We start from the raw sequence: 23,721 nt of genomic DNA on the forward strand, positions 1-23,721 counted from the left end.
GTGTGATAGTACCACACAACACACACAGTCAGTCACAAATGAATTGGAAAAGACAAAACATAAGAAGAAACTAGATCCGGATCTTGAAGGGGGCAGGACATGTCAGACACTAGAAAGCATTTGATTGGTCAAAAGATTTGATCACAAAGTAAAGTATGAGGCAAAATCTTTCCATTAAGTGATAAACTGCAAGCTTTGGATTTTTATTTTCTAAATGGGAATTATGTTACTGTTTTGGAGCACACTAGCTTTAGATATTCTTAAAAATAACATACTGATACAAACAATAATAAAAAAAAACGTTATTTTGATTTCGCAAGGACTTTAACAATACATTTTTTTAGCTCAGTCCCAATTAACATTTTTGTGTTTTGCATTATAAAATGTTGCTATATGTTTTCATAATAAAATGAACATTTTCATCTGAAAAGGTGCAGGAAATTAGATATAATGGTAACACTTTACAATGCAATGAGGTTGTTAATGTTTGTTAATGCATTTATTAACATTAACAAACAACGAACAATATATTTATTACACTCAAAAAATTATGTTTGCTGTTTTTTCAAGCTCCTTATTTAAAATGGGCTGAAACAACGCAATTTTTTAGCTTTTTTTGGGACAACTTAATTGTGTTATGTTCAATTCACCTTCAGTATTTGTAAAAACGTATAAGTTAACTTAATTCCTTCATTTTGACCCAACACAAATAAATTGTGTGGAACCCAGCATTTTTTACAGTATTTATTCATGCTTGTTAAAGTAAAATATATATTTTTTGTCACTTCCGTCTAAATCGATCAACAGTTTTTTTCAGGTCACCTCATACTTCAGTTTCTCATCAAATCTTGACCAATCAAATGCTTTCTAGTATCTAATAATCCCACCCCTTCAAGATGCTTCTCATTTGCTTTTCATTTGACGTGCTTGATCTCAACCACTCTCACTGAAACAAAATGCTATTGGATGTTTTTTTAAAAGGGTAGGCGCTACTCTATGTCCAACCCTCTCTTCATTTTTCTTTGAAATTACATCAAACATCGAATAAAAATTCACATTTAAAAGTGCTTCATAGGACCTTAAATCTTAGTTAATGAAAATTGTTCATTGTTAGTTCATGTTAACTCACAATGTTAACAAACATGAATTAGTATTTTAATAATGCATAAATAACTATGACAAAAATATACTGTTGTAATGTTAATAAATACATTAACTAACATCAACTAATGAACCTTACAAGTAAAGTAATATATATCTATGACATGATATAGTACAGAAATGACACACCCTCTTCCTCCTGCTCAGGCGGGGGGCTGCATGTGGGCTCATAGCAGGCCTCCTGAGCGATAGGGATAGCCGTAATGATGCTGGCCTCACGCCCGAGTCTCCTCTTCTCTTCCTCCTGCTGCATGTTCTTCAGGATGTGCTCTGCTCGTTGATGAGAGCGGGACACTGCGCGTGCCGAGAATGATTTCTGAAACGCACAGAGTGGATAAAAAGAACTGAATGAGTGATTAATGGGGAAACATCTTCTGTAAATTTTGCACTTGACAATTTTGCCTTAGGCAGGATATGTTTGGTGTGATGGTCCATCAAATCGTACCGACTGATCTTCAGTGATTGCATCTGGAACAGTGCCTGCATTAACAGGAACCCATGGAGGGTCAAATATGGGCACACAGGGCATTCCCAGGATAGGAGAGGGCAAGGTGAAGTTAATGCTTGGTGGTGGAATCTATGAAACAATATGCATAGAGGGAGAGAAATTAATATTTTTTTATGATATCACGCTGTAAAAAATGCTGGGTTCCATGCATTTCTTTCATGTTGTCCCAAAACAATTTCATTAAGTTAACTGAAATGTTTTTTAAAAATTTAAGTGGATTGGACATAAACAATTAAGGTGTCCCCAAAAAAACTCAATATTTGTGTTAATTCAGCTAATTTTAAATAAGTATTTTAAACGAGTAACAAAACTTTTTTGAGTGTAGAGTTAGAAATAACTGACAATGGCCAGCTATAGTGGAGGGCAATTAAACATATCTGCATTATTTTTCAACACCCCTATGTCTGTTTTAACATTTTTCACTTATACCATAGTTACCTGACCTAAAGATAATAAAAGAAAGAAAGAAACATCCAATCCAGTCCCATCCAAAGCCTCCACTGCTCTATTCCAAGCCTCCATTGTAAGACACCATTTTAGAGCTAGTAAAGGAGGCTTGAGTCTTTGTTATTTAGACTTATTCTGTAATCAGTTTGTGTGAATCAGAGTCTGTGTGTCTTTTTCTCTTGAAATGAGAAAAGTTGTCTTTATGAGAAAAGACAACAGCAGATTTCTTTTCACCGACTAAAAGTGAAGCTGTAAGTATAATTGCTACAGAAGAACAAACCCTGCAAACACAGGATGCCAACATGGGGATGTTGTATTTTGTTTGGAAATGAAAATCAGGTTGATGTCAAAACCCAACATCAGGCCGACATCAATGTACAACGTCCAACCTAAAATCAACCTACAATAAACCAATTATCAACGTCTAACCATGTTACACCTTGACGTTGTGAGGACGTTACCACTATAATATCTATCAGACGTTGGATTTTGGTCACTTTCAACACAACCTAAAATCAACCAAATATCAAAGTAATTTGACGTCATGATTGGAGGTCAAAATAGCGTTGTCCTTAGAAGCTGGCTAGACATTGAATTTTGGTCACCTGATGACATGACCTAAATCTAAAGTAATATTATCGTCTTACGATGTTGTGTGCCTGCTGGGATGTTCCTACCTCAATACTGAGAAACTCAATGTAGCTTTTCTGCTGTAACACTATTGTATTGATTAAGTCAATAGAAACAGTGATTTTAATCAGGAAGTTAAATATATGTATTTGCTTGGTGAGTGTTTTCGTGGGTTTCAGTTTTTTGTGTGTTTTGGGCTTTTGTAGTAACTGAAAAACTGTGATATGGAACTGTAATGCAGTCAAGACCTGCCTGAAATATTTCCCTATAAATCAACCAGAACCAATCAAAATCAAGTGTTCAACATTTTCATAGTATAAACTTAAGTATAATCTATGATCTAAGGCAAAATAATATCAGAGGACCAAATGCATACAAACATTTGCAGAAATACTGCAGTCAAATATTCTTACTGCAAATAGTTTTAGTATCAGTAATACCTTGAAAATCTGTTGGGCCCCCTCCTCCATTCGAGGCCACACTTGGTACCGGAATCTCCAGACAGTGTAGAATTTCAAAATGGAGTTAATTCTCTGACATGCTTCTTGGTGCTGAAATTCAGCCATCATCATCTCGGTCACTCCATCTGGCACCTTCACCGCGCACAGCAGGAACAGGGCAGCTGTGTGTTTACATCATTATAATGAATATACATGGAAATGGATGGATGACCTTACACTATATTCTTAAATGTCTTAAATGGCAGAATTCTACATAAGCAGCAACTCTGTAAGGCAGTAGCCTAACCAAAATGTTTACTGACAACTTCTAAAAAAAAGGTGTAGTATATGACATCGAATAATTCCCAGGGTTTCCACACTAAGCCAAATTCCATGACTAGTCCCAGAGTTTCCCTGACTAAAAAGTTGAATTACGATGACCTAAAATGTGTAGAAAAACAGACAGCTGTCTGATGAATTTCCAGACAGAATGTCCAAATGAATTTAAAGCAAAAATCAAGGTGCAAAATTTAAAGGAGATTGCAATTTTTTTTTATTGCCTCAGATTACTTGCAGATATTGGCCAGCCTTGACAAATATTGAACATATGTTCAAATCTTCAAACATATGTTAAAATTTCTTCTGCACTATCTGCAACAAATAACATTATATTTGCATATATTAAGTGCTTATCCAGTATTGCTAATTCCTTGTACTTTTATAGACATGACACTGCACTGCGCTTCTCCTTAGGTGTGTAACCTGCTTTATATGCATCATGTGACATTATTTACATTACAGAGCTACAGTATTTGAACAAGGCCAAGTTCATTTTTTCCATCGGTAAAATTCAAAATGTTACATTTCGTCACCTTGGAATTACAAGGTTCTATCTGCATCTGAATGATTTTGAGATATTGAGCTTCAAAGTTTTTACATTCCATATAGCAAACAGTATTTGTGTAACATTTGTTTATTAAACAAAAAGTCTTAAAATGTAAACAACATAAAAAAACATCCCATAATGTAAATAAGTTGTCATTTAATAAGAATATGTCAATACCTCAATTTTGACAAAAATATCAGACAGAACTGAAGGATTCAGATTTCTACCTTCCAATCATGGATCAACGTTTATCCTTTTCTCATCATCCATTCTCATTATTTTTATTAAAAATTTTCAGGAGCAACCAAACTAGGTCAGAGGTCACGGAGACCTCGAGTGAAACGGACGGGCTGAGGACTGGAAACAAACTGTTTCTGTTGTTATTTCTATGAGTTAATACTATCTAAAATGTCTAAAGTGACTTTTTATTTAAGATAGACTGTGTGTAGTAAGGATATAACTGCCTGAATGTAGATTATACCAGTTTTTAACCAGTTTTGGCAGACTGCAAACTTCAGTAAACTTTATTTAATTATTTGAATCTCTGACTCCGACTCTTCTTCATCTGACAGACTAGTCATTCTTTGGGTTAAAACTGTAAATACTCCCTACAGAACCTTTTAATTCTAAGGTGGCGATATCTTAACATTTTAACTTTCCTCAAAGAATTGTTAAATAGATTTCAACAGTTTTTTTTTATTTTGATCATTTAGATCATTCATCTATCAAATAAGGTTTCCATATCCTGGACCAGGCTGTATCCTGCAGGTTTCCATATCCATGACCAGCAGCTACTGTGGTGGTCATGGAGGAGTGGAGAACATGAGACTGATTCCTGTGACGCTCCAGGGACAGACGAGTCTTCGCTGAGGCCAGCTTCCAGCCTCCGCCACTGAGACTGCAGCTCTGCACAAGACGTTTGGCCAGCGGAGAAATTAAAATGATCGTGAGAGTCTGGTTTCTCTCAAGGTTTTTTTTCTTCACTTTCGCCAGTTAGTGAAGTTTTTTTCCCTCTCTGCTGTCGCCACTGGCTTGCATGGTTCGGGATCTGTAGAGCTGCGCATCGTTGGTCTTGCTCTTCAGTGTTTGGACTCTCAGTAGTGATTTTTAAACCACACTGAACTGAGCTAAACTGAACTGAACTTAAACACTAAAAACTGAACGACACTGCTCCTATTTACTGTGACCTTTTATGTGAAGCTGCTTTGACACAATCTACATTGTAAAAGCGCTATACAAATAAAGGTGAATTGAATTGAATTGAAAATATGATGTAGTAGGCTTTATGAAGTTAAGAGGGAAATGATTTCTCTCTTTGTTTCTATCAGTGTTCACTTTATTTAAGTTATAGAGATCAATGGTTTTTGAGGTCAAAAAAGTAAGGACATAAATATATTGAATTAATTAATAACGTGATATGTAAACTTATGCATATTTCACAGCAAAACAACCCAACCAATGCAGCAAATATTGCCACAAATTTTAAGCTGTAATAATCAGAAACCTTTCCCACAGAATCCAGAAGGGACTGGTTGAGCAGAGTAAAAAACAGAGCAATATACAGTAATTAATGGGTCTAATGACTGCATTGTAGTGATTGCAGGTTAATAAGTGCGAATAGAATAAAGTAGCAGTGAAAATAGCCTAAGCTTAATGACAACACAAGAAACACAGCATGATAAAAACATGGCATAGAAAAAATACATTCCGATAAATGGGAAGCAAATTTAAAAATGAGAAACAAAAATCCATGATATTCCACGGCTTGGACAAAAACAATCCTGACATTCTAGAGTATCTAGAGTAATATCTAGAGTAGCCCTTTTAAAATTCTATGATATTCCAGAAATTCTTTGACCGTTAGAACCCTGACTTCCCTACAATACAGTATGCAAAAAACAGCATGGCAAAATTTTATAAAGTATTTATAGGCCATGTGACAGTACAAATGCTAAATTTGTTATAATTAGAAATAAAGTGATGTCACAAAAGCCTTGTGAGCAGGTAAAACTTTTTAAACTACAACAATGTACAGGATATGATACAATTTGAATGCATTTATTGGTGCCTAAACAAATCACTATGGTGACTACTCACTAAGGTTTGCATAATCAATCAAATTATAACCCAATTATAAAGTCCAATTCCAAACACTTAAATATGAACAAAACCCCTTAGCTGTAAAAATTTGTAGTCAAAAATGAAGAGCTACATTTCAAAAGCAAAATAAATAGATCTCCCAGCAAGGGATGGATTTTTTAAGCAGACAGACCTGCAGCTGCAGCCATATGTTCATCCACACTCATCAGGAGCTCCCAGGCCGCAGGCAGGATGTCTCCATACATGTCCTCCGTCAGGATGGGGGCTGCTTTTATGAGCAAGGACAGTGGAGCTGGAGACAGGGTCATCACCTAAAGGAATAGGACACAGCAGGACACTTTCACACACAGCTCATTATACTTCTAATAACAGCAATAGCTTATCCAACAGTAGTGGGTAGCAAGGACAGACCTGGTTTCGGATGTATTTAAGCATGCCGGTGTCTTTTTTCCCTTCTGCGCTGCTGTCAGTAGGGCGTCTTTTCATCGATGGGGTCCGGAGACAGGATTTATCTGAACACTTGAAGAAAAACATAGCTTATTGAATATTGTCAAAGCAGCTTTTTATTTTTGGCTTGCACATGGCTGCATCTGAAGTGGCATATTCATTCAATCATTTTCTTTTCGGCTTAGTCCCTTTATTAATCTGGGGTCACAGTGGAATGAACCACCGGAAGTGGCATATGTAATGTTTTTATTTAGATTACAATAAATACTAAAGAATTACTTAAGAAATACTAAAGGCTCATCACTTTAAAGCTGTTTCAAGTTCAAGTTCAAAGCTGGCTACAATAGACTAACTGGTTATACAGCATGTACCACAAATGATAAATACAACATAAATAATGTGGGAATATAAATTTATAAAATCTAGTTCTAAATTAGCAATAATCTATATATAACTGAAAAGTTATATTCTTTGGTTTTTAATTAGCTCAAGTCATTCAAAACTCTAACAGACCTTGGGTGTGACAGACCTTAAAATCTCTTGGTTTCCTGAGCACTGACTGTCTCCAAAGTAATGCAAATTGTCAGTTTCAAAGCACAGCTGTGTCTATTGTCTAACAAATGGCAAAGTAACAATTTCAGGCTGGTCAACTGGCCGAACGGTTTCTGTCTCCAGAACATTATTTGCACACTTTGTTTTCATGCTAAAATGTATCGTGAATGGGTACTTATATGCTGATGAGATCAGGGCTGGAAAGGTATTTACCCTGCAGACAACAACACTTCATTTGCATGCTTTGTTTTAGACTGTCTCCACCCAAATGCATCAATGTCTGTAAAAATTTATTTAAACTAGTGACGCTCGATGACGCCACAGCAACGCCGAGTTCTTCTTATTAAAGGATTCTGCTTTGAAGATACCTGAAAGTTCTCCCTGGTTTTTGGCTCATCTTAGAATTTCACAACAGTTTTGGTGTCTTGAGCCAAACATTCACAATAATAGGTATATATAGAATGAGGTATTAGTTTACTGAAGAGTAGGGCTTAATTTGTGCTGGAACACGCAGGATCCGGATCTGGATCCGGCACCTCTGAAATCTGGCATCTCATTTTACCAATCCCCCTCCTCAACCGCCCTCCTCCCCCGTCCTCTGTTCATTTTCAGTTTGTTCCGCGACTCCCCAACCCTCTTCACTTTCATCCACGACAACCAACCCCCGCCCCGGCTCTAAACTTGCCGGCTCTCCACTTTCGTGCGCGACACCTACATCCTCAGGTAGCATGCCGGATCCGTTACCCCGATTGGTCCCGGGACCTCGCAATTCACAAATTAAGCACTGCTGAACGGCATCCAATACGGACATGATGATTCCATTGTTTAAAATGGGCTTCATTATTTTTACATAATTTTTGTTAATGCACTATGTCCCTCATGTCTGTTTTGGGCACAGTGAGTTAGTCATGTTGTTTAATTCAGTTCCAAGGTAGCATGAATAAATATATAAAAACATTTGCAAACATTTAATTTGTAATATACAAATATCAAAAGATGAAAAAAAAGATGTTTCAATATGACACTAAACACACTAAGGGCATTTTAAAGAGCCCCTATTATGGGTTTTTGAAATGACCTTCTATGCAGTGTGTAACAGCTCTAAGTGACTTGAAATATCCAGCTAGACTTAAACCTGAAAGTGCACCGTGTTTATAAAAGACACATCTATAAAAGAGTCGACTCAAAGTGGTTTAAATGAATCGTCAGGGTAACAAATCTTTAGCCCTGTTGGTGTGATGTTAATACGGAACTCAAGTCCCACCCATTTGTTGCAAGCGCAAACCCAGGAAAATTGAAACCCCGGCCCCACCCACAAACACTGTAGAAAGAAAAAGAGGAAGACAAACACTGTAGGAGATCCTGGTCGAATCATGTCGCAAAGACGCTGTGCTCTGAAGTTTGAGTGAAAGTTAATGTTATTTTCCCTACCCAAAGATGAGGCTGTGAAGAGTCAGTGGTGGAAATTAATTTTTGTAAAAATACCTCAGCATTACAACAACAGCCTTGTGCTGTGTTCCTGCCATTTTTCTGACGAGTGCTTCAGCAATCTACATGCTTGCAACGGGGGATTCATCAGCCGTTTGTTAAAGGAAGGATCAGAAAAGACTATTGATGTATGGGACTCTGTCAGAACTTGACAGGAACTTCACAGTACACAGTTCACAGACCAGTTCCTTCCTCCATTTCACAAGTGTAAGTAAGCGCGATTAAAATGGTTTCCTCCTTGTTTTCTCTAGCTTGCAAAATGTGTATTTTTTTAAAATTCTTTTTTTACTTCAATATATTTTTTACAGAACAACCCCTTCCCCAACAATTTAACCCCTTACAGATAAGGGAATACATAAAAAAAAATTTAATTATAAAAAAATATATTAAAAGAAAATAATAAAAAATAAATAAACAAACAAACAAACAAATAAATAAATAAATAAAAGGTATTGCCATCATAATTACTTTCAGGGGATACATTTGTACATGAAGTTACATTGTGTTACGTTGTAGTTACCTGAAATTACAGTGGTGACAGGGTAAGTAACCTCTAAATATACATATCTAAATATGCCGTAATACTGTTCCACCTCTTCAGAAAAATATCAATCTTCATTTGTAGACATGCAGTCATTTTTTCCATTATATAGACCTGTTTAAGTCACTGAATCCACTGAGCCACCTTTGGAGAATTTTCCTCCATCCAATGTACTGTTATCATTTTTTTTGCAACCAGTAATAATATCCTTAGGACAAATTTTGTTTCTTCATAAAACATTTCTTTGGACAGTGCTCCCAGTAAGCACATAACTGGACCGAGGGGTATTTCTATATCTAATATCTTATCTATTTCTTTTTTAACATTTTTCCAAAATTCTTGAATCTCAGGACAGTCCCAAAAAATGTGGGTATTATCTCCAATTTTACCACATTTTCTCCAACACAAAGCAACAGATGGTCCCTTTACATGTGTAGAAATTACAAAAGGAGTATAAAGTACCTCATTTTTACTTTCCAATCAAATTCTTTCCATAACTGACTACTAATTCCTTTATGACATCCTTCACATAACTCAATCCAGACCTCATCCTCAATTATGGTATTTAGTTCTAGTTCCCATTTTCCTTTAACGTGATCTGTATTTTGTACAGTACCATTTACTAATCTTTTGTATAAATGGGAGACGTGTTTTTTGCAAAATGTGTATTTAATTATCTTTTGTTACTTGTGATAGCTCCACGCGGCTTGTGCTATATCTGGTTAACTCTTTATCGCATCTAAAACCATGTTGAAAATGCAACGTGTGCCGCTTTCTTTACAGATTTAAACACATTTGAGAACTTGTGATCCTCTGCAATTTGTCGTTGCTATGGCCACCGTCAGCTGTTCCTACACACGTGCCGTGGTCAAGATTCAAAATAGTTCAGCTTTTGCCACTGTATGCATTAATACTAAATGTGTGTCGTTGTTTTTACTTATAGTTAAGAGCAGAGGAATATGCTGGTGTTTAACTGCACTGTTTTAATGAACTTCTGCATTGGGCTCACACATCCACTCTGCACTTCTCGGATCTCGTCTCGCACTAAACTAAGTCAACTAATCACAACACACTGGCTCATCAGACCAATCAGCGCATGTTAGCAGCATCACGCTAAGGAGGGGTTTGGGAATAAATGAATCGCTGAACAAATCATATGGTAGTCATTGGGATAATTAGGTAAAAATAAATGCATATTATAAGAAAATAAAAGTGTTTTTTGACCTTGCATGTATATTAGACTGTTGTTGGAAATCCCCCAAACCAAATTATCACCTTTTTAATGCATAATCGGGGCTCTTTAAAACTGTAAAATATTAACTTTGTTCAGAAACAGACTTATAAATGGACCAAAATGTATCATGCCCAGATAAACTCTCATCTGATTTTTTTGTATGTAATAAATCATCAAACATTGTGAAGCTTGGTTTGCAGGTATATTGGGTCTGATTTCTTTCTTACCAATCAACAGCAAATTACTACAGAGTTTGCAAATGAGCCAAGATTGAGCGACAGACATTCTGTTTTGAGGATCCAAGCACTTTTCATTGTTTCTATATGCCTAAATGAAATGAACTAAGAGGCACTAGGTTCCGTCAGTTGCAGCTATTCAGATGAAAAATTGGATTGCATTAGGTAAAATTCTATTTCATATATATAATACTATTTTCGAACATTATGTACTGTAAGATGGACAGTTTGTAAATTGGGATCAACTGCAGCAAATTGGGATCAAAATTTAAATGAGCCAATGAATCAGTTCATTTTGTTTAAACAGACTGATATATTCAAGAAAAAAGTGAATAATTAATTGAACACATTCACATTCAAGTGATTTGTTCAAAGGCTAGATTCATTCCATAGATATTTACATTAGATGTCGCCTACCCTGTTGTTGTCTATTGGAAGGAATGCATCAATAGAACCGCCATTTTAGTACAGGGTAGCGTTCCTTTGAAATGAATGCGGGACCAAGGTGCAGTGGAGGACTGTGGTCACCCAAAGCCAGAGATGTACACATATATACATATATCTATGATCGGGAGTTTCCCCAGTGGTTAGTATGCAAATATTTTTTTAAATTACGAAAATTGTATTTTTACATCACTTTTCTGCATCAATGGATCAGTGACCGCACGGCCATTGTTGATAAAGAGTGTGTGTTTGTGTGCATGGTATTGTATTATCCTCCCTCCCTATTTAATTTGATCTAATCCATGTCCTGAAACACACCCCCTGTCCTGCTTTCACTTCTAATTCTAACGGAGGGCGGAGGGAGCGATTCGTTTGTGAATGAATCTCTGTTATGAACGACTCGTTCACTAAGTTGACAATAATACAAGTTTCTGGCACTGCAGCGTCTTGTTGTCATATTTAATTTACATTTTACGCTTATTTTATTCAACAAAACTAACATAACCCTGGTATTTAGTGCAAGTTGGTGCTACTTGGCCTTATGGTCAGTGCAGTAAGAGACTGTATCACCATTAATAACGTTACTTGTTGAGCATAAAAGTTCATAACAAACAAAAATGTAAAAAAACGAAATCTTACCTATGAAATGTTCTGACTTTGTGCTTTGTTTTCTTTGTTTGCTTGTTACTACACCCGTACACATCGCTAAAGTCCAGGATCTAGTGCGGTTGAATGACATTTGTCCTGAGAGCACTGTACAAATGTGGCGGCGTTATTAACGCATGCTCAGGCTCTGTATGCGATATCTAGTGTATATATCTATAGATTCATTCACTGTACTGTTTGGAGATATGGCTCATATTGTCTTTTAATCATGAAACAGATCAACATCTCAAACTTTTGTCACCTTATATAAATCTTTTGTTTGTTGAAGTAACTATGTATGTACAGTATATCAATCGCTAATATATTTGCAATCAGGCTAATATTCAGAAAAAAACTCTCTTGCTTGTGCAATATTGCTTAACTACAAAATGTGTTCTAAATATTAAAAAAGAAGGATTTACACTGGCACCGCTATCTTTTTAAACACATAGCTTGATGACTATAAAGGAAAAATACACTTTTTTTGTAAATAGGCTTATTTTAAAAGTCGTTAAATGTAGAGTTAAACAGATGAGTTTTACAATTTTTAAATTCATTCAGCAGATCTCTGGGTCTAGTAGAAGCAATTATAGCATAAATCATTAAACCGGATTAGACCATTAGCATTGGTCTTAAAATAAGACGTAACTACAGAATAATCAAGCTTTAAACAGGAACATTATCTGAACTGGTTTTCAACATTTTTGAGAGAGATGCTCATGGTCTAATTCGATTCAATGATTTATACTAAACTATACTAAGCTAAAAGACCCAGACATCAGTAAAACTCAAAAAACGATTTAACTCTAGGGGACTTGTAAAATATGCCTATTTCCATATAAAAGTGGAGCGTAAGAGGCAGTATTATCTTTAAGAGGCAGTATAATTTGATTTTTGCCTCAAATGTCCATTAATTTGAGGTGAAAATGGGAATCAAGTGTCACTTAGATGCTCTCAACAAAATCCATTAGAAAACAGCATGTGGTGAACTTGTATATGTTCAGAGCTTTGCTAATGGGAGGTCTGGGAAATTAATGTTATGTAATCACCTCTTTGCTCTTCTTGGGACGGCCACTGATATTTCCGGTGGCGCTGTTCTCTTTCATGCTGTCCACTGTCTCTCCATATAAAAGTTTGATGGCACGGACGAGCCGGGCGCAGGAACGGCTGTGGCGCTGATAGCAGCGAGGGTGACAGTAATCCACATGAGTGCAGATGAAACTCTGCTGGTTGCACAGCAAAATCATGATCTGGAAGTTGAGAAAGAGGAGCATGTGAAAATAATATCAGAGACATTTATCTTATAGACACTCCACTTATTTTGGAAACAGGCTCATTTTACCACTTCCCTAGAGTTAAACAGTTGAGTTTTACCATTTTTTAAAACCATTCAGCCAATCTCTCTGTCTGGTAGGAGAACCTTTAGCTTAGCTTAGCACAAATTGTTCAATCAGATCATTAGCAACTCAAACTAAAAAAGAAATCCTATTTAAATCTTGATTCTTCTTAGTTACAGGGCCCTATCATACACTTGGTGCAATAAGCCACAAGACATGTTTGGTGCGATTTGATGCCATTTTTAGACCAGCGCAACCCTAAATTTCACATCACGTTGTTTAAATAGCAAATCCATTTGCGCTACTTTGTGGACTCATGGGTGTTCCTGTCTAAAAAGGACGTGTGCTAAGGGACATTGTTGGCATGTCACTATTTTAAGAAACTATAACTGACCGCGCCATTGACCAAATAAAAGCAGGTCTAAAGTCCAGCGCAGAGCGCATTAGTTACAGTATGCACCTATACAGTCCAAACGCTAACACATTGCTTAATACACACAGGATGTACAGCAACACACAAATATCTTTACATATAAACTTTTTTCAGTTTATTCATGACAATTTGCATTTGTATAATGTTATTATTATTATCAGTATTATTTATTAGATGCATATTTATATTTGTTTGAATAAAAACAAGTTTAGATTTTTTGAGACGTATGCGTCACCAAATGAGACATAAGAATAGGACGTGTTTGAATACAACTCAATTTTTTGACCACACTTTGTAATTATTGTTTATTTATTCATTTGCTGTAAATTAGAACTTCAGTGGAGTGTGTACAACAACGTTTCCTTATCCACGAAAGTAAAGGAGCAAAGTAAATAGTAAAAGTAAAGCAAAGAGAAAGTAAAAAGGTTGAATGGAGGAGGCTTATTCTTTATCCTAATGCTGCAGATGGTCTGTTTAACTGTTTTCTCGGTAGTGAAGCATTCAGTTTTTCCACTTACAAAGTCACCATGTAAATGGCAAATGCGCCATGGCGTGACACAACTGACTCTTAAAGGGAATGGGAGAGATTGGTTTAATGCACGTTATGCTCAAAACACACCCAAAACTCCTTAAGAGAATAAGCACAACCCTGCTAGACCATGCGCTGCGATGCAAAACTGTATTTTTCAGTCCTTAAAATATCAAAAGTGTATTTGGACATGACCTTAATGCTTTTTTTTGCACATGCACTTTAGACTTTGCACCTAGATCATTACAATTGAGCACACAGTGTGTAATAAGACCAACAAAAAAGATTTTATGTTACTATTTTATGTGGCTAGGAACTATAATTTCATTCCGACATAATAATCGAGGAATGTTGCTGCCACTCCATGGCTGCAGCAACACAATGATATTGCACAGTGCCTGAAAATTCTCAAAAGATAGGTAAAGAGTTGGTATAATTGTGCCTGTTGCAGCCATGGTACGGCACCTTGAAAATGGAAGTCTCTTGAAAATCATCTAAACTTTTTATGATTATTTTTTTCAGAGTGGGATGCTAATGATCTAATCTGATTCAATGACTTATGCTAAGCTAAGCTAAAATGGATTCAATAATTGCAAAACACAATTTCTTAACACTAGGGGACTTGTAAAATGAGAGCATTTCCCTCAAAAAGAAAAAATTCTGAGTATTAATACTTACGTGCAGCCATGACATGTTGCGATGGTAGTTATCCTCAACACCCCCTGTGCTGCCTTGTCCCTCTGGTTCAATGCTAGGTTCACTAGCACTCCACGGGCTCCCTAAGTAAATAACAAATGCACACATTTTACTCCTGAAAATAAGGTACTTTTCTGTGCTGTCAAGTTTTTGTTCACTGCATAACTACTATAGGCATGCAGCAAGTCCAATATCTGCACAAGCATATTGGTGTAGTATATGTATCTGTGGCAATGACAAAATTACCGGTATTTGTTTCTGTTTTGGATGTGGGCAGAGCTTAAACAAAAAAACAAAAACAAAACAAACAACACACACACAAAAAATATTTAAGATGTATCTCTTCTCTACAGAGCAAATATGACTTAAATATTCATACGATCATATACTCAAATGCACATCAAGCTAAAAAGGCTCAAAGAAAAGTAATTAAAAGGGTTAGACTGAAAGGAAAATACAACAACAGTCTGACATAGGCATTAATACTTGGTACAACAGATTTTCTTAAATTTAAAAAATAATAATTCACCCCCTTTACCTAAATCACTATATAGAGAAACATACAGTATATATTACTTCAAAGCTTTTAAACAATGACAATTCAATATCACTAAACAAATATTGACTTTTATTAATAACTTTTATAAAATAACTTTTATTAAATGTTTATTTAAAAAAATTGTATCTGTTCGATCAGCAAAACAATTTTTTAATATTTTATTTTATAAAAAAGACATTATTCACACAGTCCATTATGTTATTGTGCTTTGCATTGGGCTATCACCCTAATAATTACATCAACAAATTAAACCCTAAATTCTTCAGACACATAAAGGTCAAGATGAACTATATTCATGCAGTATTAAAGAAGGACTGTCTGACCTATATCAGTGACAGTGTCTCTACTCTGGGAGAGCAGCCGTTCAGACTCCACATCGTTCTCAGACTCGGAGTCCTGTCTGGACATCTTAGTGCTTTTCAGACTCCCTGCTCGGCGGATTGAAGACAAAGAGCCCCCTTTCTTTATCCGGAAACTCCTCGCTCCTTTAATCTGTAGCAAACGAGAGCCACCGATACGGATCTTCCTAATTGGAGCTAGGAAGGAAAGAAAACAAAATGACCAATTAGACTAATCCATCATAATCAAATGTACATGTACATCACCAGCACAGCCAGAAAACAGGCTCTGCGTGTGCATCAGAAAAACTGGGGGTGCTACATTTATTGTTAAAGTATTGTGTAAAAAACAGACTCTGTCTATTCTAACATTACAAAATGGATTAGGCTCACTATTAGAGAATTTGATTATTTCTAAGTACTTGTTCATCATGTCTAAAGAAAAAAATAAAATAAATAAATAAATAAATAAAATGGCAAGCAAATAAAGAAAGAACAAATAAAAAATAAAGAACATAAACAAGAAGATATTCACCATTGTTCCATGTTTAGATTAGGCTGATTAGGCTTCCCCTCCGCTTACACAAACACACATTTTGGATTTTAATGCTTTCTGGGGACTTCCCATAGAGGTGAGGATTTTTATACTATATAGAGTGTGTACACTGTCCTCTTTTCCAAGCATACCCCTAAACCCAATGCAAAACATTTAGCAGTTTTACATTTTTAAAATACTTCATTTTGTAACATTTATGAACCCCACAAGGTCAAACACGGTCCCCACAAAGTCAGAAATTACTCTGGTATTGCTATATTTGTGGGAAAATTTGATGAATACTAGGACCACACACACACACACACACACACGTTGGTATTGGTGGTTTACAGAGACTCTTCTTAGGCATAATATAATTTATAGAGTAAAAAATATGCTTATTATATGGCCATACGCCACTGCTACCCTTAAACCCAACCCTAGCAGTAAACCTTTGGCAAAATTTCAATGTCAAAAGACCCCAATAAGTATGATATTGAAACTTTTTCACTAACAAGGACTTCGGGCATGTCCTCGAAAACCACCGTAACAGAGTAAAATTATGTTATACCCATGTCATTATACAAAAAAACTGTACTTGTAAATCCCCAAATCCAGTACACTCTCACACACACACAAACACGCACGCACACACACACACACACAGAGTTGCCAGGTACAAATCATTTGTACAATCTCATTTGTTTTGGTCCAAATGGAACATCGATTGTAGCAACAATAGTAAAACCTATAGCCCAAATTTAGAATAACATTTTATATTATGAAAACAATATTTCAGCATCAATTTCAGCCACTGGCTCACACTGCTGCTAATGAATTGATGTATATAGTTATTTCTTTTAGCTACCCAGTGGCTCTTGTGATGATTTCTTCTCCTCACAGCCGGTGTCAGACTTCAGAGTGTGGCTGCTGCTATTCAGAGAATCGTGTCCATCTTCATCGTCCAGAATTCCTGCGAAACTAATCTTTCTCTCGTAGCGGTGACGGCCAAGCTCAGGGTCCAGACGTAAACGACAGCTCTCTAAATCCTGAAAGAGCCAGAAGAACAGTCTGGTAAGCACAGTGTTGACCACACCACATCAGATTGGGAGCAGCACAAGCTATTGGCTAAATCTAATATAGTTCAACTAAAAATGAAAATTCTGTTATTAAATGCTTACCCTCATATCGTTCCAATCCATTGAGACTTTTATTCATCTTCAGAACCCAAACTAAGATATTTTGGATGAAATACCAAGAGCTCTTTACATCCATTCTTCATAGATAGCAACAGACACGAGATATTTAGAGTCCAGAAAAGCAACCAAAAACATTCTCAAAACATTCCAGATGACTTCAGTGGTTCAACTGTATTCATACGAAGCTCCAGAAACACTTTTGTGAGCAGAAAAAAAGGAAAGGTAAAAATGTAAACATGATTAATGTCTTCCGCATCTGATTAGGGTGCTCATTTACTACAGGCAATAGGATGCTTGTGTGTTGCACTACTGATAGTAATGGCAAAATGTCAGATTTATTCACAGTAAAGATCACAGTAAATGCACATCCTGATGAACAAAGTAATTTTTACAGTTTTTTGGTGTGTTTTTTGGTGTACAACAGTGTTCTTGGAGCTTCGTACGATACCACTGAAGCCTCATGGAATGTTTTGACACTAATTTTGGTTCCTTTTCTGTTGTGAAGGATGAAAAAAACTATCTGATTTGATTTAATTTAAAACATCGTAGTGGTACTTTCACACCTAGACTTTTGTTTTGGAACCCGTCTCGTTTCCCTAGTTAGCGTGGTTCATTTGGCATATGTGAATCCAGCAATCGCCAGATGACCGCCAAATCAATCGGTCCGAGATTGCCTAAATGACGCGGTCTCGGCTTGATTGAAACAAATTCTAGAGCGGATCAATTGTAGTGAGAAAGCAATACGATCCGAGCCCGGCTATATCACAGTGTATTATGGATATGTAATAGGCATATATGGCTATATGAAGAGAAAATTATGAGTAGGGTGGGATGTCATTCCTACTAGTAAATGTGCGTTTCATGTAAAATACGAAAGTAAAAGCATACTGAACTGTTAACGAGAGCTTTTATCCATAAGGAAAATTGACCGAACAGCAGTCTTGGTTTATCTGTTATTTCTCTCTATAATGTAAAGCCTATAATGCATAAGCCAACTGCTATATATGAGAAAGTCTTACCTCTGATTTATATTTTGTGTCGACGTCTGTGGGTGTCACAATTCAAAATTAAAGCGCAGCTTTTCTCTTATAATTTCTTATTGCTCATCATCATAAATTAAAATAAGGACTCATGACAGCTGAGCAGGACTCTGAAAAATAAACCGTGAAACTCTGACCAATGTGAGGAGAGTTTACTTGCAAGTGACTTGTTTTTAGCTCTTTTGGTCCATTTAGAAACTTTGTCGTGTGAAAGCGAACCGCACCAAGAAGAAAGAGCAACAATGAAACAAAGTTAATCCCTGTTTTGGAACAAGAGAATCGATCCACTGGTGTGAAAGCACCCTTAATTTGTGTTCTATAGATGAACAAAGATCTCATGGGATTGGAACAGCATGAGGGTGAGTAGTTAATAAAAATCATTTAGGGGTGAGCTTTAAAGGTCCTGTGAAATTAAAATAAAGTTTTTTAGAGGTTAGTATCAGTGTTATTCATATTTAGGATATCTATAAGCTAGTGTGCTCCAAAACAATGACAAAATTCGCATTTAGAATATATAAAACTGATATAAACATGTTAAGCTTATAGTTTGTCACTTCCGGCCAAATGGATCAACGGTTTTATTCGCGTCACCTCACACTACAGTTTCTTATCAAATCATAACCAATCAAATGCTGTCTAGTATGTATGTCCCGCCCCCTTCAAGACGCTTCTCAATTGCTTTTCATTTGATGCACTTGAGCTCAACCACTCTCACTGGCAGATATGTGATAAAACAAAACACTTTTGGCTGTTTTATTTAAAGGGTAGGAGCTACTCTTTGTCCTACCCTCTCTTCATGTTTGGGTTGAGATTACGTCAAACATTGAATAAAAATGTATATTTCAAAGCACTTCACAGGACCTTTAATATTATATATTGTATGTATAGATTTACAACCATGTTGCTAAAAATTTTCAACAAATAACTTTAATGGATTTACTCATAATAATGAGTGAAGCACACTACAGCTTTTTATCTCAGCTGTTTGAACTGAATTTATATATTATTTACATGCCTCATGTAATCCTAACTGAATATGACGAGACAAGATACGGTTTGCGATGGCCATACAAATAAGAGTGAATATTTAAACGTTATTTTAAATAATTATTTCAAAATGACTATTTCCCAATTAAAATGAGAACTAGAACTCATCGGACAATTATTTGATGCTTAAAAAAACAAACAAACAATTAGTCTTTCCAATGTTTAAGACAAGGTTATGCCCTTGCTGGGAATTAATTCCCATTTTTAAACTTATTTTAGCCAAGACAACATTTATTGTTTTCGTTTAGATTGATTTGTTTAATAACTAAATGTTTATATTTTATTTCAACCTCAAATTAAAAATAAACATCAAAAACAGGTTTAGTTCATTAATAATAACGCTAATAATTAATCTGATCCAAGAAAGACTATACCAAAACTGACCACAAGGGGCTCTGTTCTGGGTCTGGGGAGGCAAGGAAAGGTCTCTCTCAGGAAAGTGGTGATCTCCAAAAGCAGCTGACAAGCAGCCATTTTTAGAGCAAAAGGACAGCCACACTTTGTCGGGTTGACTGTATCTGTTGAACAAATCAGTGTTATGTTGTAAATGTTCATCATCTGTTTGTTTCATGTGAATTGATTGTGTTGTTTTCACTCTTACTGTCATCCAGATAATCTTCTTCCTCATCCTCCTTTTTAGCTCGTCTCTTGCTCTCTTCATCATAGATAAAACCCAAGATGTTGGCAGGACTCTCACTGTCTGAATGGCAAATTTCACTCAGCCGAGTGCCTATCGCCTTTTTGAGCACACATATATTAGATGCAGACAAAATACCACAGATGCATCTATTCAAAAGCATGTAAGATTTGTTTTCTGCAGAAAAGACAACATTTGCATATCTGACTCACATCTCCCCACTGGTAAAAGTGCTTGGCTGCATTCCACTGCAGCTTTGTGTTCCTTTTGTTTCCTGCTACAGGCGACCGTCCTCTGGACAAACCTCTCTTAGTGATGTTCACATGGTGACCTTTCATCCACTCTGGCCAGTTCCCGCGATTACAGCGATGCACGAAACGGGCACACTCCACAAATAGTGAGGCTCTTGCCACCACTGGAGCTTCCTGTTGAAGACATTCATCAACATTATCAAGACCTTTTTCAGCTCATTGTTTTCTCTATAAAAAAAACTCATTTAAATTTTGACCGCACGCAATGTTACACACAAAGAGAAATTAATAGTAGAATAATAATAATAATAATAATAATAATAATAATAATAATATTAATTCTTTCATTTTCTTTACGGCTTAGTCCCTTTATTAATCTGGGTTCGGCACAGTGGAATGAACCGCCAACTTATGCAGCATATGTTTTACACAGCAGATGCCCTTCCAGCTGCAACCCATCACTGGGAAACATTCATACACACTAATTCACAATGGACAATTTAGCCTACATAAATTCACCTATACTTGACTTGTGGGGGAAACCGGAGCACCCGGAGGAAACCCACGCAAACTCAGGGAGAACATGCAAACTCCACACATATATGCCAACTGACCCAGCCAAAGCTTGAACCAGTGCAGCCCAATAATAATAATAATAATAATTATTATTATTATTACTGTCGTGGTCACCAGCGATCCAGCCTGTGCAGATCGCTGAAGAATTACAAATCTGCCATTTTATAGAACTACATATCCATTCATGTACCGCTCATACGCACATGTTCCTCATTCGATTAGATAGATTTTTAGATTAGATAGATAGATTAGATAGATAGATTAGATAGACTTTATAAACAGCGCACACACACACACACACACACTTTAGTGCTGAGTCTTGTATTTGTGACATTACGCATTCCTTTGCCTTGTTTTTCCATTTATGACCTTTCCTTCGTTTCATTGTTGATCCTGCCTGCCACCTGTAATGACCATATGCCTGTTTATGACTACACCTTTTGGATGATCGGCACATACCTGTTAGCCCCTGTGTTGATTGTTGCCTGTCTGACCATTCTTGACAATAAGAAATCTGCATTTGGATCCGCACTTCCTTGTCAGCATCCCTTTACATTACAATTACTCAGTAATCTAATTTTATCTTTAGGTCAAGCTGGGAAAAAGCATTAAAATAGCATATGGATTTTATTACTTTAGAAGAGAATATTAATAAAAATTTAATTGATATTTATGCAAAAACTTGCATATACAAAATTAAAATAGCAAATACATAGTTACTGAGTAATGTAGAAACATAATTATCATCATAAAGTTTTTTTTTATTTTATTATTATTGTTCATCATTAGAATGCTTACAATTTCCTTGTACTTTGCATCAATTTATTTGGGTCCAAAGGCCTAAATTACACTGAAAAGGTGGAATGGTATCATAAATAAAGATGTTTTTTTCCATGGAGGTGCTCAGAGGTGGCACAAATGTATTTAATACCACAGGGCTGAATTGGGTCAGAGAGGAATTTATTCCAGTATGTGGCTTTGTGTTTACACTGAATTTTGTGCAGACAAAGAGCAGCCTTAACTCTATGTAAATATAATAAAAGCAACTTAAAATTATGTAGTTGTTCAAATATGTTGAGTTTATAAAGCACCAAAAAATTTATATATTTAAAGAAGCACACCAAGCGAGTACGTTAAAAAACTGTGGTCTGTCAGAGCGCAATAGCCTAGTGGTTAGTGTGCCGACATATGGTGCTGTAGCACTTCAGGGTGTCCCGAGTTCGAATCCTGGCTTGAGGACATTTCCTGACCCTACCCTCTCTCTTTCTCTCGAACTTCGCTTCCTGTCTGACTACTGTCTTATCTAAAAAAGGCCAAAAATAAATCTTTAAAAAAAATAATAATAATAATAATAAAAATTGAAAAAAAAAACTGTGGTCTACACTGAAACATAAGAACCTATTTATTGATAAAAGTTATACCCATAAACAAAGTGTAGATACGAGGTTAAAAGATGAATTTCTAAGCTTTCTTGAAAGTTTGCATAACACATAATAGAATAAATGTTTTACCTCAAGAACAAATTCTTTTTATTTTTGACAAAATGTTGACACCAACCAAAGTATTTGAGGGCATGTCAGATTTTGTAGGCAACCAATGAAGACCATAGGCTGGCATTATGTAAATTTGCTTGGATCTACGTTGATCACCTACAGAATAAAAACTGGAATTGATGAAGACTCATTTTATGTTCAGAATACTTACAAAAAAATGTTTATATTAGAGAACTATATTAAACACTGTTTGATAATAAATTTGCTTTAAAAAATGTCTCACCCCTTTGTGACAAATGTAATTCAGTTTATGCTGATTTAGTTTTTTTGTTTGAAAACTAGCGGAGGCTTAAGTATGAGGAGCGCTATCCTGCTGAAGAATTTGCCCTCTCCTGTGGTTTGTAATGTAATAGGCAGCGCAAATGTCTTGATACCTTAGGCAGTTAATGTTGCCCTCTACTTGGCAGATCTCTCACACACCCCCACACTGAATGTAATCCCAAACCATGATTTTTCCTTCATCAAACTTGACTGATTACTATGAGAATCTTGGGTCCATGCAGGTTAAAAAAGGTCTTCTGCAGTATTTGTGATGAATGGAATGCAGTTCAACAGATGATTCATTAGAAAAATCTACCTTCTGCTACTTTTCCAAAAGATCAACTAGAAGTTATTATTTGTTGCTCTTACAACTGAGATCGACGACAAGACCTTTTTCAGGTAGTGTACTATAGATGTTAATGGTTACTGGTTTCCAACATTTTTCAACATACCTTCCTTTGTGTTCAATAGAACATACAAAAATACAACTCAAACTGGTTTGGAACAACTCAAGAGTGAGTAAATAATGACCGAATTTTAATTTTTTGGGGGGTGAATTAGCCCTTTAATGGTTTTCAAGTCTATCCCCTTATAAATATGCTTTAAATGCAATTTAACACCAATCTGTACAAAAAAATCGAAGAAACAGAACTGACCAGGTCTAGTGCTGCAGCCAAAATTGAAGCATCTGGAATGGTTCCTGGCTCACAGCAGTTCAACAGAAACTGAAACCTCTTCATGCCTTGTCTAATTGCACCCAGATTCACAATGTTCTTATTCTTCATGGCCTCCTGACTGGCAGCCAAGCGCTCCTGGAATCCATGGCAACCTTGTTGGGGTACAGAATGACATCATTGAAAGGAATGTAGAGACTTTCAGAATGAACATCTAAAAATAGCTGGTGAAATATGTATCCGGTGATATCGAATGAGCATGCAAGTGTTTATATTGGTTTGTGTCACTACTCTGAA

The 23,721-nt window shown here is 36.1% G+C and overlaps 1 protein-coding gene across 1 annotated transcript in view; it reads right to left on the bottom strand.

The window, feature by feature from the left end:
* The window catches only part of LOC130230614 (protein unc-80 homolog), a 116,043-nt gene that overhangs the window by 49,585 nt on the left and 42,737 nt on the right, over positions 1-23,721 (bottom strand). Inside the window, exons 22-35 of the mRNA XM_056459727.1 lie at positions 23,407-23,579; positions 20,322-20,534; positions 20,074-20,209; positions 19,857-19,990; positions 17,055-17,235; positions 15,637-15,849; positions 15,001-15,033; positions 14,737-14,837; positions 12,809-13,009; positions 6,584-6,691; positions 6,345-6,483; positions 3,187-3,368; positions 1,607-1,738; positions 1,291-1,477 (exon numbers count right to left, since the gene is read on the bottom strand). Coding sequence (XP_056315702.1) covers positions 1,291-1,477; positions 1,607-1,738; positions 3,187-3,368; positions 6,345-6,483; positions 6,584-6,691; positions 12,809-13,009; positions 14,737-14,837; positions 15,001-15,033; positions 15,637-15,849; positions 17,055-17,235; positions 19,857-19,990; positions 20,074-20,209; positions 20,322-20,534; positions 23,407-23,579 — 2,133 coding nt within the window. The remainder of the gene's footprint in view (positions 1-1,290; positions 1,478-1,606; positions 1,739-3,186; positions 3,369-6,344; positions 6,484-6,583; positions 6,692-12,808; positions 13,010-14,736; positions 14,838-15,000; positions 15,034-15,636; positions 15,850-17,054; positions 17,236-19,856; positions 19,991-20,073; positions 20,210-20,321; positions 20,535-23,406; positions 23,580-23,721) is intronic.

The sequence above is a fragment of the Danio aesculapii genome, chromosome 6 (assembly GCF_903798145.1).
Source record: "Danio aesculapii chromosome 6, fDanAes4.1, whole genome shotgun sequence".
NCBI classification, from domain to species: domain Eukaryota; kingdom Metazoa; phylum Chordata; class Actinopteri; order Cypriniformes; family Danionidae; genus Danio; species Danio aesculapii.